Source organism: Cinclus cinclus, chromosome 24, assembly GCF_963662255.1.
Source record: "Cinclus cinclus chromosome 24, bCinCin1.1, whole genome shotgun sequence".
Classification (NCBI taxonomy): domain Eukaryota; kingdom Metazoa; phylum Chordata; class Aves; order Passeriformes; family Cinclidae; genus Cinclus; species Cinclus cinclus.
In genome coordinates this window covers 6,848,524-6,861,389 of record NC_085069.1, presented here as the reverse complement: position 1 = coordinate 6,861,389, position 12,866 = coordinate 6,848,524, and the positions used below count along the sequence as shown (strand labels likewise).

The window sequence follows — 12,866 nt, the reverse complement described above, 5'->3', positions numbered from 1 at the left end:
CAGGAGGGCAGGTGTGTGCTCCTGGAAACACCTGGCGAGGAAACTTCCCTTTTCCTAGCTGAGTTAGTCTTCAAATAAAGAAATATCCAACAACCACAGGTAAAAAGGCAAAACCCAAAAAGGGGGGCAGCCTGCCTGGTTGGATTTTGGGATGAGAAAGAAGAGACAGCATGGGAAGAGGCAGATGGAAGGGACAAGGGGGCAATTCCAGCATGACAAGGGCAATCCCAGCACTGCACTGGGATGCTTGGACGTGCATGTCCAGGGACCACCAGCGACACCAAGCAGCACCACCCCAGCCCCAAACCCACAAGGATGGGCACCAGCATCCCCATCCCGGCTGGAAAACACCCGGGATTCGACAGGAGGGGACCCACCTCGTTCGAGTTAAACACCAAACCCCTCTGCATGGGCACCGGGGGGTGCAACAAAGCCGGGCAACGCCGGGGTGCCGTGACCTCAATAATGCTTCTCCCCCGCAAAATTTAGGGCTGGGCGTGGACAGCTCCTTTTTTTTTTTTTTTTAATTCCCATTTTTTTTTATTCGAAACGCTTTTTCGTTCCGGTTGCCCATTATTGATTAATGTACGGTTTTTAATCACCGTTGCCTTCCCCCCTCGAGGCGGCTGCAGAACATGGCCCCGCGCTGCCGCAGCCTCGGCCCCACCTGCCGGGAGGAACCGGGGCCGAAAGCGGCGCAGAGCGGGGAGAAAGCCCCAGATCCGCCCTTGTCCGTCCCTCCATCCCTCCATCCCTCCCTCGCCCGCCGCACCTGCCCCGGGCGCCCGCGCTGCCGCAGGGGCCGCGCCTGCCGCTGCCGCAGCCCCGGGGCGCCGGCACCGGGACACGCCCCTCCCTCCCCTCGCTTTTGGGATGAAATGGCCGGATTTTGCCATTTCTCGGAGGTTGATGATTTCTTTTTTTTTTTTTGTTTCCTCCTTCTCGGCTCGGGACGCTGCGGAGGGAGAGCGTGGCCGGGGTTTGGCCGCTTCCCCAGCCCACCCCAGCTACCCCTGCCCGTACCTGCCGCTGCGGGGGTGTCGCACCGGAGCCGGCTGGTGACAGCGGTGGCGGTGACGGTGACAGCGGCGGCGGCGGCGGCGCGGGCGGGGCGGGGGCGCGCGCGGGCTCCGGAACCTTCGCCGCGCCGGCGGGGCGGGAGCGCGCGCGCGCGTGCGCGGAGCGCCGCCGAGCCGCCCCCCCCCCCCCCCCCCCCCCCCTCCTCCTCACCCCCCCCCCCCCCCTGCCACGCGCGCCCCCCGCCTCTCCCGGGGAGCGCCCGCCCCGCCCGCGCGCGCGCCCCCGCCCCCGCCGCCGCCCCATTGTCTGCGGGGACGCGGGGGCGCGCGCGCCGCCCCGGCCGGCAGGGGGCGCTGCCGCGATGCCCTCGCCCCTCACGGCCCGCTCCGCTCCGTGGCGGGAACCCAGGGCCGGCCTCGGAGGGGCCGCGGTCCCACAGCGATTCCCGCACCCGCCACAGCCCCGGGGGATGCGGGACGCCGCCCGTTTTTTTATCCCGATTTCTGCCCAGCATCACGCACACGCTCCTGCCTCCGGGCGCTGCTGGGCACAGCCCTCGGGGTCCGTGGGGATGGCGGGAGCGCGGCTCCTGTGGGAACGGGCAGCCTCAGCAGCAGCCGCACGGCTTTCATTTCATCCTCAGCTCCTCCCGCTAAGCTCCGGGCTGACAAAGGGAGAGCAGGGCGGCAGCTCCGCAGCATCACCCGCAGTGGAGAGGAGCAGGCCAGGGAGAGCACGGGGGAACAGGGCTGGCAGCTCTCTCTGGCTTTAGGTGAGGCACACACCTGTCAGAAGGAGCAACAGGTGACAGGAGAACGACCCTGAGCTGCTGGGCAGCGTCGGGGCTCCCTCACCACCCCGCCAGCAGCCCGAAGTACTGGGAAGCAAAGGGAGAGGCTGAAAAACCAGATCCTGATCCCAAAAGATCCCTCTCATTCTTGCCTGCTTCATCTGGAACAGCAGCGAGCTGCTTTTGCTCAGCTCAGAAGTCTTGTGGACACAGTGGAGATTCCTCGATGGAATTACTACCTTGTGTTAACAGGGTTACTGCCCCTAATAATTGGATTAATAGAAAAACTGCAGGAGGGCAGGATCCAGTTTTCAGTTTTTCCTGAGAAACACTGAGGTGCAAATCAAGGAGCAGTCTAAGAACAGGCTTTTTGTGAGAGAAACAGATGAGGAACCTGCAGAGCCAGGTTCTTCTTAAAGCCTTTTTTTTTTTTTTTTTTTTTTTTTTGTAGTTGCCAGGTATCTCTTTATTTTAAGTCTAACTTAGATGGGAAAAGGGAAGTTTCCTTACAGGTCTTTCCAGGAGCACACAGGTGCAGTGCCAGTCTGCTTTTTAAAGCAGACCAGATTGGGAACGGTCTGTCTTGGTTTGGAATAAAGGCTTATGGAGTGTCAAAGCTATTCTGTTACTACAGTATCAATAACCACAGACTTACAGATTAGAGTTGTACAAAAAAACCCCTCTGATTTATGAACATTCAATGTTCTGAGACAGTTGGGTTTGTTTGTTTTCAGGTCAATAGTAATAGGTGAGCCATCTAAAACCAGAGGAATGGTTCTTTTCTGCCCATTTCCAAACTGCCTAAGAATTTAGCCACTATAATTTAGCTGGAGAATTTTCCTAGATTAGACACATCTCCTCTCAAAAATCTATCACAGCTTTGGGAATTGTAAAATAAACACTACAGTGCTACAAGGAGGTCCTTCCTTGTGAGACAACAGAAAAGAAGATGAATTACAATACAGGCAGCTCGAGCCCAATCTGGGACAGCAGCTCTTCCAACAGGAGATGTGGGATGTACCAGGAACAGCAGGCTGACTGGGAATCGGCTCAGCATCCTCCAACAGGATTATTTCTTCATCTAAAGACAGTGAAACCAAAAGAGACTCTGGGCCTCATGTCTTGAAGTGCTCAGCATGACAACACCTTTCTCTCTAAAGTCACCTGAAGGCCCACTTTTATCTGCCTGAGTTCTCAGCAACAAGTCCTGTCTGGATCTGAGAATCCTGGGCTGGGCAATGAGGCATCATTAGAGCAAATGCCAGCTAATGTTCAGGCACAGCCACATCCAGTCCATTTAGATCTGTTGGCAAAGGTTAGTCCGGAGTGAAATGCACAAATTGCTGCAGCAACACTGAGATGTTTCCAGAACTGCTGGAGCAGCCCAAGTTCCCAAGTGTGCAACCCCAGGTGGGAAGAGCTCACAGTGATCAGCAGATCCTGCCCCAGCTGACAGGAACTGCAGAGAAGCTCTCTAAGGGCACATTTCTTACCTGTATGTGCAGCAGGCTGACAGCTGATACGGAGTTTAATTACTGCACTGAGCTCTTCTGGCTCTTCTTCATGTTCACAGGGGCTTTTGTTTATTGGAAAAGGGATCTGGGAATTTTCCCCACCATTCTCAGGCCAGGCTTCTCTTTCTTCCCCACTCCTGGCCCATACTGCTGCTAGGTATACACTATTTAAAGACAAAATTATAAAGGAAGCCTTTAGGGAGGAAACCATGGGGTCTTCATCTTCCATACCTGTGTCTTTATCCCTAAGACCAGGCTTATTTTCCTCTCAGGTGAGGTTTGTCACCTGTTTCATAACTCCCAAGGTTTTCCCTGGCAGGTGCTACAGAAGGTAGGACACCACTTCCCAGGTCTCACGTGCAGTGGGAACGCAGCTGCGTTAGAAGTTCTGGGTTGTATTGGGTTATATTCTGGGTTATACAAGTCTGATGTCCCCAGGGCCTCCTCTGTCCACAAGCTGCTTCATTTCAGTCACTTAATTCAGCTTAAACCTGGCTTTTGCAAAACCATAATGATCCCAGCTGAAATAATACTCAAATTCTGCACTGGCTTAATTCCATTAAAGCACTACCCAGACCCTTTTGCAACCTGGCCATTAAAGTTCACCTAAATAAAGGAAATGGGCTAATTGCTTTCAAAATGCGATTTTGAAAGTGCCGAGACAGGATTGATCTCTCCAGCGCCACTGCAGGTGCTGACAGACCATGGTGTGACCCTTGCTCGGTGAGGAGCCCCAGGCAGACACAGCCCCGGAGCAAGGTTCCCAGGCCGTGGCCCTGGCCCAGGACACCAGCTGGGTTTCGTAAGCCCCGTGGAGCTGGGAGCAGGCAGTTACACAAGCGCTCCGCAGCCGTGCCGTGCGGTGTCACGGCAGGACAGACCGAGCAGGGCTCACGCAAACCGGCCCTGCAGCTCAGGGGGGGATTACAGCTCGGTGCCTCCTTCCCGCAAACCAGACACGTATTTCAACTCGGTTCTCTCCAGCTGAAGTAACAGGACGGTTCATTTTCACAGTAATCAGAGCACGGTGCACCCTCAGCACCCCGCCAAGGCCAGCGGGACTGCGAGGATGTGAACTGGGACACAAACGTTCCCGGGGTTTGGACAGCGCAGGCGGCCAGCGGGCTGTGACTCAGCACAAAGAGCCAGCCAGGTCCTCAGCAGGGCTGAGCTTGGGATAAACAAACTCACCCTTTCACCCTGACCTCTTTAGCAAACAAAGAGACCCAAAAAATTGAGGCCAAGGCACTTAAACCATCTTTCACTGGTCCTTCTTGACCCCGCCTGATCTGAAAAATACTTATTCCTGTCTCTTTTCAGCTGTGTGGAAGCCACACAGAGCCCAGCACCTAAACCAGAAGATACAAGACCCAATACCCCTAAGGACAGGTATATTTTTAATTAATCATTATTCCATTTCTAAATTACCAGCTGCAAGAGGCTTTTAGATAATTTAAAGCCTGTGTCTCTAAGAGGCAGAGCTGACTCATCAGGGAGGCACAGGATGTATTCACTTACAGGACCTTGTGGGAATTGCTGGGCTCCTGGGCTCACATCACTTAAAACCAAGGTTCCCTTGGACCTGGTGTCACGGAAGGGCAGTTCCTGGCATTAGCTTCCCCCTTCACTGACAATTCTCAGAGATGCCACCAGCCAGGAGACACTTTATTCCAGGAGGAGAGCAGCCACCAGAGCTCTGCAAAGGGACAGGGAACATCCCTGTGGGTGAAACAGGCTCCATTCTAAACACCCCCAGGACTGCAGACTCTGAGTCCTGAACTGCTCCTGTTCAACAGGCAGAGGCTGCTCTGGCACCTGCACATCGCCTGTCCTGGAGCACTCCGTCCTTCCCACAGGATGGCACTCAGGGGAGCAAAGAGAGCTGTGAGACCAGCGCAGGATTTATGCTCGAGTTTGTCAGGGCAAGAGTTGAGGCGGCTCTGAGGCAGGGATTGCATCATGCAGCACCACGGCAGGTCCTGCAGGGAAGTTGTCACACAAACGGAGCTGCTAGAACTGTGGCCTGCGGGAGTTTCCTGAAGGATGCACCAGCTGGAGCTTCATCCCATCCCAGTCCTGCATCCCCAGTTCTGTCACCTCGGGGGCTGCCGGGGCCAGGTCAGAGCCGGCGGTGCGGGGCCCGTGCGGGTTCCGGAGGGGCTTCGGGAGCCATCTGCTGTCATCAGCCCAGATTACAGGGGGGGGGGCTGACGGGCACCAGAAGGGCTCTGCTCCCTCCCACCCGCACACGGATGAGCTCGAAACACCTTCCCAGAACCAATGAGGTTGGAAAAGACCTCCAAGAACAGCGAGTCCAACCTCTGAGCAACCCCCACCTTGCCAACCAGCCCAGAGCACTGCGTGCCATGTTGAGTCATTCCTTGGACACCTCCAGGGATGGGGACTCCAAACCTTCCTGGGAAGCCCCTGCCAATGTCTAATCACCCTTTCAGTGAAGAAACTCCTCCCAAGAAAATCTCCAAATTTAACTACAAGCAGAAATAAGAGCCCCTCAGGGAGACCACCTCACCCAGAAGGACTTGGGGTTCTCCACAGAAAACACAGCGCTTCCAAAGGAAGGACTCAACTTGAGGGTCTGCACTGAGCAGAGATGGGATTCCAGTCCCCCCAGACCCATCAGGTCCTGGCATTAATCCCAGCTCTCACAGGCCCAGGTGGAAGTGGCAGGACACTCGCCCCACTGCTCGGAGGAGCTGCAGGGAGCTGGGTGCTCACAGTGCTGGCACTTCGGGAACTGAGAGGCTTTGTTCCTCTGCAGGCAGCAGAGTGGCACTGGGCCTGGCACGGCACCGTGCCCGTGTCCCAGCCTGCTGCTGGCCCTGGCACGACGAGTGTGCGAGCCACACCAGAGCGTGCAACCCCAGTGGGCTCAGGAAGGTGAGGGTGAGAGCCCCAGGGCTTCAGCACGGTGAGAGTGCAAGGCAGTGTTCTCCCAGCACAGAGTGTGAGTGCGCAAGGTGAACCCTTCTGCCATCACAGTGACTGCAAGGTGGGCCCCTCTGTAAGCAGGGTGAGTGTGCAGGGCTCGTACAAGATGTGTACAAGGCGTGTGTCAGGTGTGTACCGCGTATGTACAGGGTGCTTGTGTTCCGGGGCTCTGTACAATGTATTTGTCTGCCAGGTGTCTGTGTTCCAGGTGTTTCTGTACCAGCTCTTTGTGCACCAGGTGTTTCTATACTGGCTGTTTGTGTACAATGTGTACATTCCAGGTGTTTCTGTGTCCCAGGTGTTTATTCCAGGTGTTTATTCCAGGTGTTTCTGTTCCCGGTGCCCGCGCTCAGGGAGCACGGTCCCCCCCGGGCCGGCAGGGGGCGCAGGGGCGCGCGGCGCGCAGCGCGCGTGCGCGGGGCGGGCGGAAGTGCAGCGGAGGGCGCGGGGCGCCCATGGGGCTCCTTAAAGGCGCCGCCGCCGCCGCCGTGCCGCCTGCCGGTCCCGGAGGGACGCGCCAAGCCTGGCTGGAATGAGCAGGTGGGGCGGAACCCCCGGCGCTTCCCCCGACACCCCGTCTCCCACGTCATGCCCCTCGTGGTCCAGCACGCGGGGCCGCTGCCTCAGTTTCCCCCGGTGTCGGGGGTCGTGCGGCTGCCGAGGGTGTGGAGGCGGCCGCGGGGACCCCCGGGCCCCCGCCCGGGGAGGGGGCGGAACCCGAGATTGCCGGGGTGCAGATCTTGCGAGAGGGAGGTGTAAGGCCAGGGGAGGGGGCACAGCTCTGGGCTAAAAGTAGGGGGTGCACCAACCCTTCCGGGGGGCTGAAGGCTCCAGGTAGGGGGGCAGAAAGCGGGTAGGGGTTCAGGCTCCAGGATGGGGGGGGCTGCCCCGCCGGGGGAGGTCCCTAGGGCAGAGGGGGACAGCGGTTTGTGCCCCAGCAGGGTGAGATCCCGGTGCTGTCCGGGCACCGCCGGGGTAGATGATGGGGACCCGGCTTCACATCCACGGTCTCGGAGCTGCCGGCGATCTGCCGGCAGGATTTCCCTCTGGCTTAGGGCTGGACTCCTGGGCCCTTCCAGTCCGGCAAGAGCCCCCTGAGCTTCCCTGCAGCCCCCCGTCCCTTGAATTTGTTTGCACTGATCATCTTAAGCCGTATTTGTTCTCCCCCCTTTTTGTCCCGATCTCATCGTGCCATACCCAGCCTCACTGACACTCCAAGCGGAGCAGGAGCTCTGGGTTTAGGGGCTCATTTTATCCTGTATGGAAAAGGGAGCAGCTCCCAGCTGAGAAGGGAGCTCGGTTGCAAACAGGAAGCCCTGGAGGTCCCCGCTGTCCCAGCACCAGAGGAGGGGCTGTGTTGGGGCATGTCACGTTTGAGGAGTGAGTTTATCAGGTGCAGCAGAGCTGGGAGCAAGAGATTTCCCTTGGCTTGCGTCAGGCCGAGCAGAAGGGCTGGGTTGTGGGGAAGGATCCCAGGCAGCGCCCTGCCCATGGCAGGGTTTTGCAATGCCTGTGGGGCCCGTGGAGCATGTGCCACGCTGCCCTCCCGTGCTGGGCTGTGTGGGCCGGTGCCCGAAGAGCACCCAGACCCTGGGGAAATGGAGGGTGTGGGTTCAGGACGGGCACAGCCAGTGGCACGTGCAGGGCTGGGATAGATCCAGCTCTCCCGGTGGGGCTGGCACATGTGCCAGGACAGACCCAGCTCCCTGTGGGGCTGCCATGTGTGGCTTCAGGGTGGATCTGTCCCAGTTTGCAGCCTTGGTCACCCAACACTTCCAGAGCCTGTAAAGGAGAGATTTATGACTTCTCTGACCTTGCAAATTGCTGAGTCAGGTAGTGATGGTTTTTTGCTGCATTCCCAGGGTTTAAAGAACCCAAAGCCTGGAAGCCCTCCTGCTATGGCCCTGTCCCAGCATAATAATCATCGCCAGGCTGCAGCAAGAGGGAGCAGCTGGTGCTGAATGTGCTGAGGGTCGCTTCTCCACATCCTTCTCCCTGGAAAGGGTGTGATATCCCCTGGTTCCCGAGGGCAGCACACCAGCCCTGGAGGCTGCAGCCTTGCCAAGCCCCAGCAGGATCAATCAGAAGGTTTGAGATGCCTAAACCCTTTTTGGGGTGCTTGTTGCAAACTCGTGAGGGGGATCTCCCCCTCCCTGGTGTCCTGCTATGGCTGTGCTGGGCTCTGCTGCCGTCCCAGCTGGGGCTCGGGGGGGGCTGTCATGGCATAGCTGCTCTGTAGACTTTGTTCCTTCCTGTCCTTAATTTTCCAAGTGCAGGGAGGGGACAGTCCTCCTTCCCCAAGGACATGGAAGGCTGGACTGTCTCCACCTCTTCAGCCAGGCTGGGCCTGCTGCCAGTGTGAGGCCAGGGGGTGTTATCAGGGCTGGGCCAGTCCTGGGAGCCAGTCCCAGTCACCCCCCCAGGGCACCCTGATTATGGGGGGCTCTGGTCTACCGTGTGCTGCAGAGATAGCACAGCGGGCGTGGGACACCTGTCCTCCCACTGCTGCAGTGGGGATGCCAGGGGGGCTCCCTGGGGACCTCATCCCTGCACAGGGACCCCCCAGCCTCGAGCATCCCCTGATGTGCCTTTCAGGGGGACAGTGCCATGGCTGAGAAGATGTCACCGAGCCCCGGCGGGGACATCACGCCTCTGCAGCAGATGCTGGCCTCGGGGACAGGTGCCATCCTCACCTCCCTGTTTGGTGAGTGTGGCGGGACGGTGCCAGGGTGGGGGGCTGGCAGGGGGCTGGCCTGGCTAAGGGATGGTGTCTTTTTAGTGACGCCGCTGGATGTGGTGAAGATCCGGCTGCAGGCCCAAAGGACTCCCTTCTCCAAAGGTAACCCTGCTCAGGGCAGGGCAGGGGCTGCAGTCAGTCCCCTGGCCAGCAGCCTGCAGGAGTGTCTCAGCTGGCAGAGCTGGTGGCAGGGATGTCTCTGCTCTGGAGCGTGAGGCCATGATGAGCTGGCAGGTTACCCTGGCCCCTCTTCCTTACGGGCTCGGGGGCCCTGCTGGGGAAGCCGGGCTCGTGCTTGGCTCTGTCCTTCCCCTCTGCAGCCCGATGCCGAGGGGTCAGCACTGTGCCTGGCAGCCCCCAGCCCTCCAGAGACTCAGCCTGCTACAGCTGCTGGCTGTTCTCCCACTGCCTTTGTTCCAGTCTCCATGCTGCTCCTCCTGGGCTCTGCCCTTTCCTGTGGGGTCAGTGGGCTGGGGCTGGCCCCAGGGGACTGGTTTGGTGACAGTAGGAACTGCTTGGGAAGTGCCTGTGGGAGCATGCAGCCCCCTCGCCCACAGAGGTGTCCCGCTGCCTGTCTGGGAGCTGTAGCACACATGTGTGCCCCAGCCCTGGGTGGTGGCATGTCCCTTGGGTGGCTGCTCAGTGTGTCCCCGTTGTGTGTTTCAGTGTTGGCAGCGCAGTCAGTGCCCTGGGGCGCTCAGCCGGCCACATGTGAGTACCCCAGGGGCTCCTGCTGCCAGGGGCTCCTGCTGCCAGGGGCTTTGCTTTCCCAGCCTTCGTTCTGGTTTGCTTCTCCACTGGCGGTGGCTTGGGCTCCTCTGGCTGTGGGGACATCCCTGCAGCATGGGGACTGGCATTGTCCCCAGCCCAGGCTGCCCCTGCAGCCCTGCTTTGGGGCTGGCTGTGCCACATGTATGGGGATCTGTTGGGCAGCAGGCCTGGCTGTCTGTGGTCCCCTGTGGTCTTAGCACTCTGTCCTGTTGCCATGTAAAAGTCCCCTTGGATTTCCACTGCCCAGTGTCCCTTGTGCCTGGCTTGAGAGCACAGTGGAGGAGCCAATGCTGAAGTCCCCACTGTGCCAGGGCAGCAGAGCCAAGACCAAGTGAGGCAGAAACCCTCTCCCGTTGCTGGCAGTGGGTCCTGCTGTATCCCCATCCCCACCGTGGAGCTGGGTGTCCCCATCCCCTAGTTCTGGCCATGATCAGACCCTTGCTGGAAGGTTGTTTTTCTCCTGCCTTGGTCTTGGACTGGTCCACACTGGGCTCAAGCACTGAGGGTTTGGCTCCTTCCTGGAAGATGTGACAGCTTTGGGATCAGCTTGCTGGGCATGGAGCAGAGGGGAAGGGTGTCCTGTGTAATGGTGGTGCTGTTTCCTGTCTCAGGGAAGTGTTTCCTCTACTGCAACGGGCTCATGGACCACCTGTACGTGTGCCAGAACGGCAACAGCTGCAGCGCCTGGTACAAGGCCCCTGGCCACTTCACCGGCACGCTGGTATGAGCTCCAGGCATGGGCAGGGGACCCCCACCCCTGAGGGGTGTTGGGGTGTTTCCTAGGGGCTGGTTGTCCTTCTCCATCCTGTAACTCCTTGTCCCTGATGCTCTGATCTCTCCCCAGGATGCCTTTGTGAAGATCACACGCTCTGAGGGCATCAGATCGCTGTGGAGCGGCTTGCCCCCCACCCTGTGAGTTTGGGGATTCTGGCTCCTACCACCTACCCAGGCACACAGACGTTGGTCCCAAGCCCCCTGCCAGCCCCCAGGGAGGACATGTGGCCCTCACACCCCTTCTCCTCCTCGCAGGGTGATGGCTGTGCCAGCCACAGTCATTTACTTCACTGCCTATGACCAGCTGCGGGACTACCTACACGCCCGGATGGGGAGCTGGAACCACTACATCCCCTTGCTGGCTGGGGCCCTCGCCAGGCGTGAGTGCCCCTCCTCTGTGGGGTCCCCCCGTGCCCACCCTGTGTCCTGGCAGCAGAGCGTGGCAGATCTCAGTGCCCACATTTGGTGCTTGGCTCTCCTGGCACGATGCTGATGGCTGTGGGACGGCCGCTGGAGCGGACAGAGCTCATTCCCCGTGTCCCTTCTGTTGCAGTTGGTGCTGTGACAGTCATCAGCCCCCTGGAGCTGATCCGCACCAAGATGCAGTCCCAGCAGCTCAGCTACCGTGAGCTGCGTGTCTGCATCCAGTCAGCAGTGGCCCAGGATGGCTGGCTGTCCCTCTGGAGAGGCTGGGGACCCACCGTGCTGCGGGACGTCCCCTTCTCAGGTATGGCTGGGGGGCCCAGGGCAGCCCTGTGCTGGGGGGCTTGGCATGCCCAGGTTGCCCAGTGGTAGCACTGGTGTCTCCTCTCCCCCAGCTCTGTACTGGTTTAACTATGAGCTGGTGAGGATGTGGCTCTGCAAGCAGGCCTGGCTGGACGGGGCCACGTTCACGGTCAGCTTTGCATCTGGGGCCATCTCTGGCACGGTGAGTTTGGGATGCTGGGGCTCCCTTGGGAGGGTTGGCACCTGTGGGAGGGAGGAGTGGACTGGGATGGTGCTGGGAGGTGACAACAGAGCTGGCACTGGACGGGAACCCCACGTCCTGGCTCACTATGAAGTGTCAACCCCACAGGTGGCCGCAGTGCTGACGCTGCCCTTTGATGTGGTCAAAACCCAGCGGCAGATTGAGCTGGGAGACAGTGAGGTGCACCCAGGTGAGGGGCCAGGCTCCAGGCAGGTGTCTGGGGGGCAACCAGGACTTCTGTGTGTGTCCCCCAACCCTCACTTGCTCCCCTCTCCCCACAGTCACAGCCTCCAAGCCTTCCTCCACGTGGCTGCTCATGCAGCGGATCCGAGCCGAGTCTGGCACCCGGGGGCTGTTTGCAGGTGAGGATGGGCCCTGGCCCCATGCTGGGGTTCAGGATGCCCTGGTGTTGCCATGGGGCTCATGGTGCTGTCCTTGCAGGGTTCCTGCCCCGCGTCATCAAGGTGGCACCTGCCTGTGCCATTATGATCAGCACCTATGAATTTGGCAAGAGCTTCTTCCAGAAGCTGAACCAGGAGCAGCAGCTGCGGGGATTGTGAGCGGGCCTGGGGCAGGGCTGGATGTGGCCATGCCCAGGGGACAGTGCCAGCCCTGCTCCAGCCAGGTGTCCCAGGAGCTGTGCATAGCCCAAGTGCCTTCGTTCCTGCTCTGCCTCCCGCTGCCTGCACGCGGAGTCAGGGCCAGCCACTCCAGGGGACATTGTGCCTGCTGCTGTGACACTGGGGGGGATATGGAGCCCCTCCCCTCACTCATCCCTTGGGGCTGGACAGATGCTGCTGCTGGAATCATGGACACTGGCAAGGATGGGGTGTCCCAGGAGATTTGGCCTGGCAGGAGATGGAGCTGGGGCTCTGGCAAGGACCAAACCCCAGACCTTGGGGGCTTCTCTGCCTGCCCAGAACCCCCAGCCCTGCTCTGCCTGGGGATCTGCCCCTCCTGACCATCACACACAGCCTCACCTTGCTGGCTCTGCATGGCATGGGGACATGTCAGGACCCTCTCCCTGCCTCTGGACCTCTCCTCCCACTTGGGATGTCCCTTGGGGTTGACAGACCCTGTGTGGGGACAGACCTCACTGCTGCTCCGGGGGACTATTGTGGCACCCCTGCCCCATCCTTTCACTGCAAGGGTCTGCCCCAGCTCTGCGGGCACTGCCCCCCTTACCCTGGGACTCACAGAGGGAATTTCTCCTAATTTCTTAAATAAAATTATTGTCTCTTAGTGGAACGATTTCTCTTCGTGTGCTGGGGGCTGTAGAGGCATCCATGGGGTGACAGCCACAGTACTGTCACCCACAGGGTCCCTTTCCTGCGTGTTTACGGG

The 12,866-nt window shown here is 59.5% G+C and overlaps 2 protein-coding genes across 5 annotated transcripts in view; one reads left to right on the top strand and one right to left on the bottom strand.

Moving 5' to 3' along the window:
• LOC134053249 (microtubule-associated protein tau-like) overlaps window positions 1-1,089 on the bottom strand; it is a 39,854-nt gene extending 38,765 nt beyond the window's left edge. Inside the window, exon 1 of the mRNA XM_062508144.1 lies at window positions 1,024-1,089. The gene's annotated coding sequence lies outside the window, so the exon portion shown is untranslated. The remainder of the gene's footprint in view (window positions 1-1,023) is intronic.
• A 5,625-nt stretch (window positions 1,090-6,714) lies between these two features.
• On the top strand, window positions 6,715-12,770 carry SLC25A39 (solute carrier family 25 member 39). Of its 4 annotated transcripts, XM_062507966.1 has the most exons (13): window positions 6,715-6,813; window positions 8,136-8,361; window positions 8,869-8,977; window positions 9,053-9,112; window positions 9,677-9,721; window positions 10,393-10,502; window positions 10,626-10,693; window positions 10,811-10,935; window positions 11,109-11,282; window positions 11,374-11,483; window positions 11,631-11,712; window positions 11,804-11,884; window positions 11,964-12,770. In XM_062507966.1, exons 3-13 carry the CDS (start codon window positions 8,881-8,883, stop codon window positions 12,080-12,082), a joined length of 1,071 nt encoding a protein of 356 aa, XP_062363950.1. In that variant the 5' UTR covers window positions 6,715-6,813; window positions 8,136-8,361; window positions 8,869-8,880; the 3' UTR covers window positions 12,083-12,770. The 4 variants fall into 4 exon arrangements, with proteins under 4 accessions (XP_062363950.1, XP_062363951.1, XP_062363953.1 ...); XM_062507967.1 differs by lacking the exon at window positions 8,136-8,361 and having other exon boundaries at window positions 6,729-6,813; XM_062507969.1 differs by lacking the exons at window positions 6,715-6,813; window positions 8,136-8,361; window positions 9,677-9,721 and having other exon boundaries at window positions 8,703-8,977.
• Window positions 12,771-12,866: the final 96 nt, after the last annotated feature.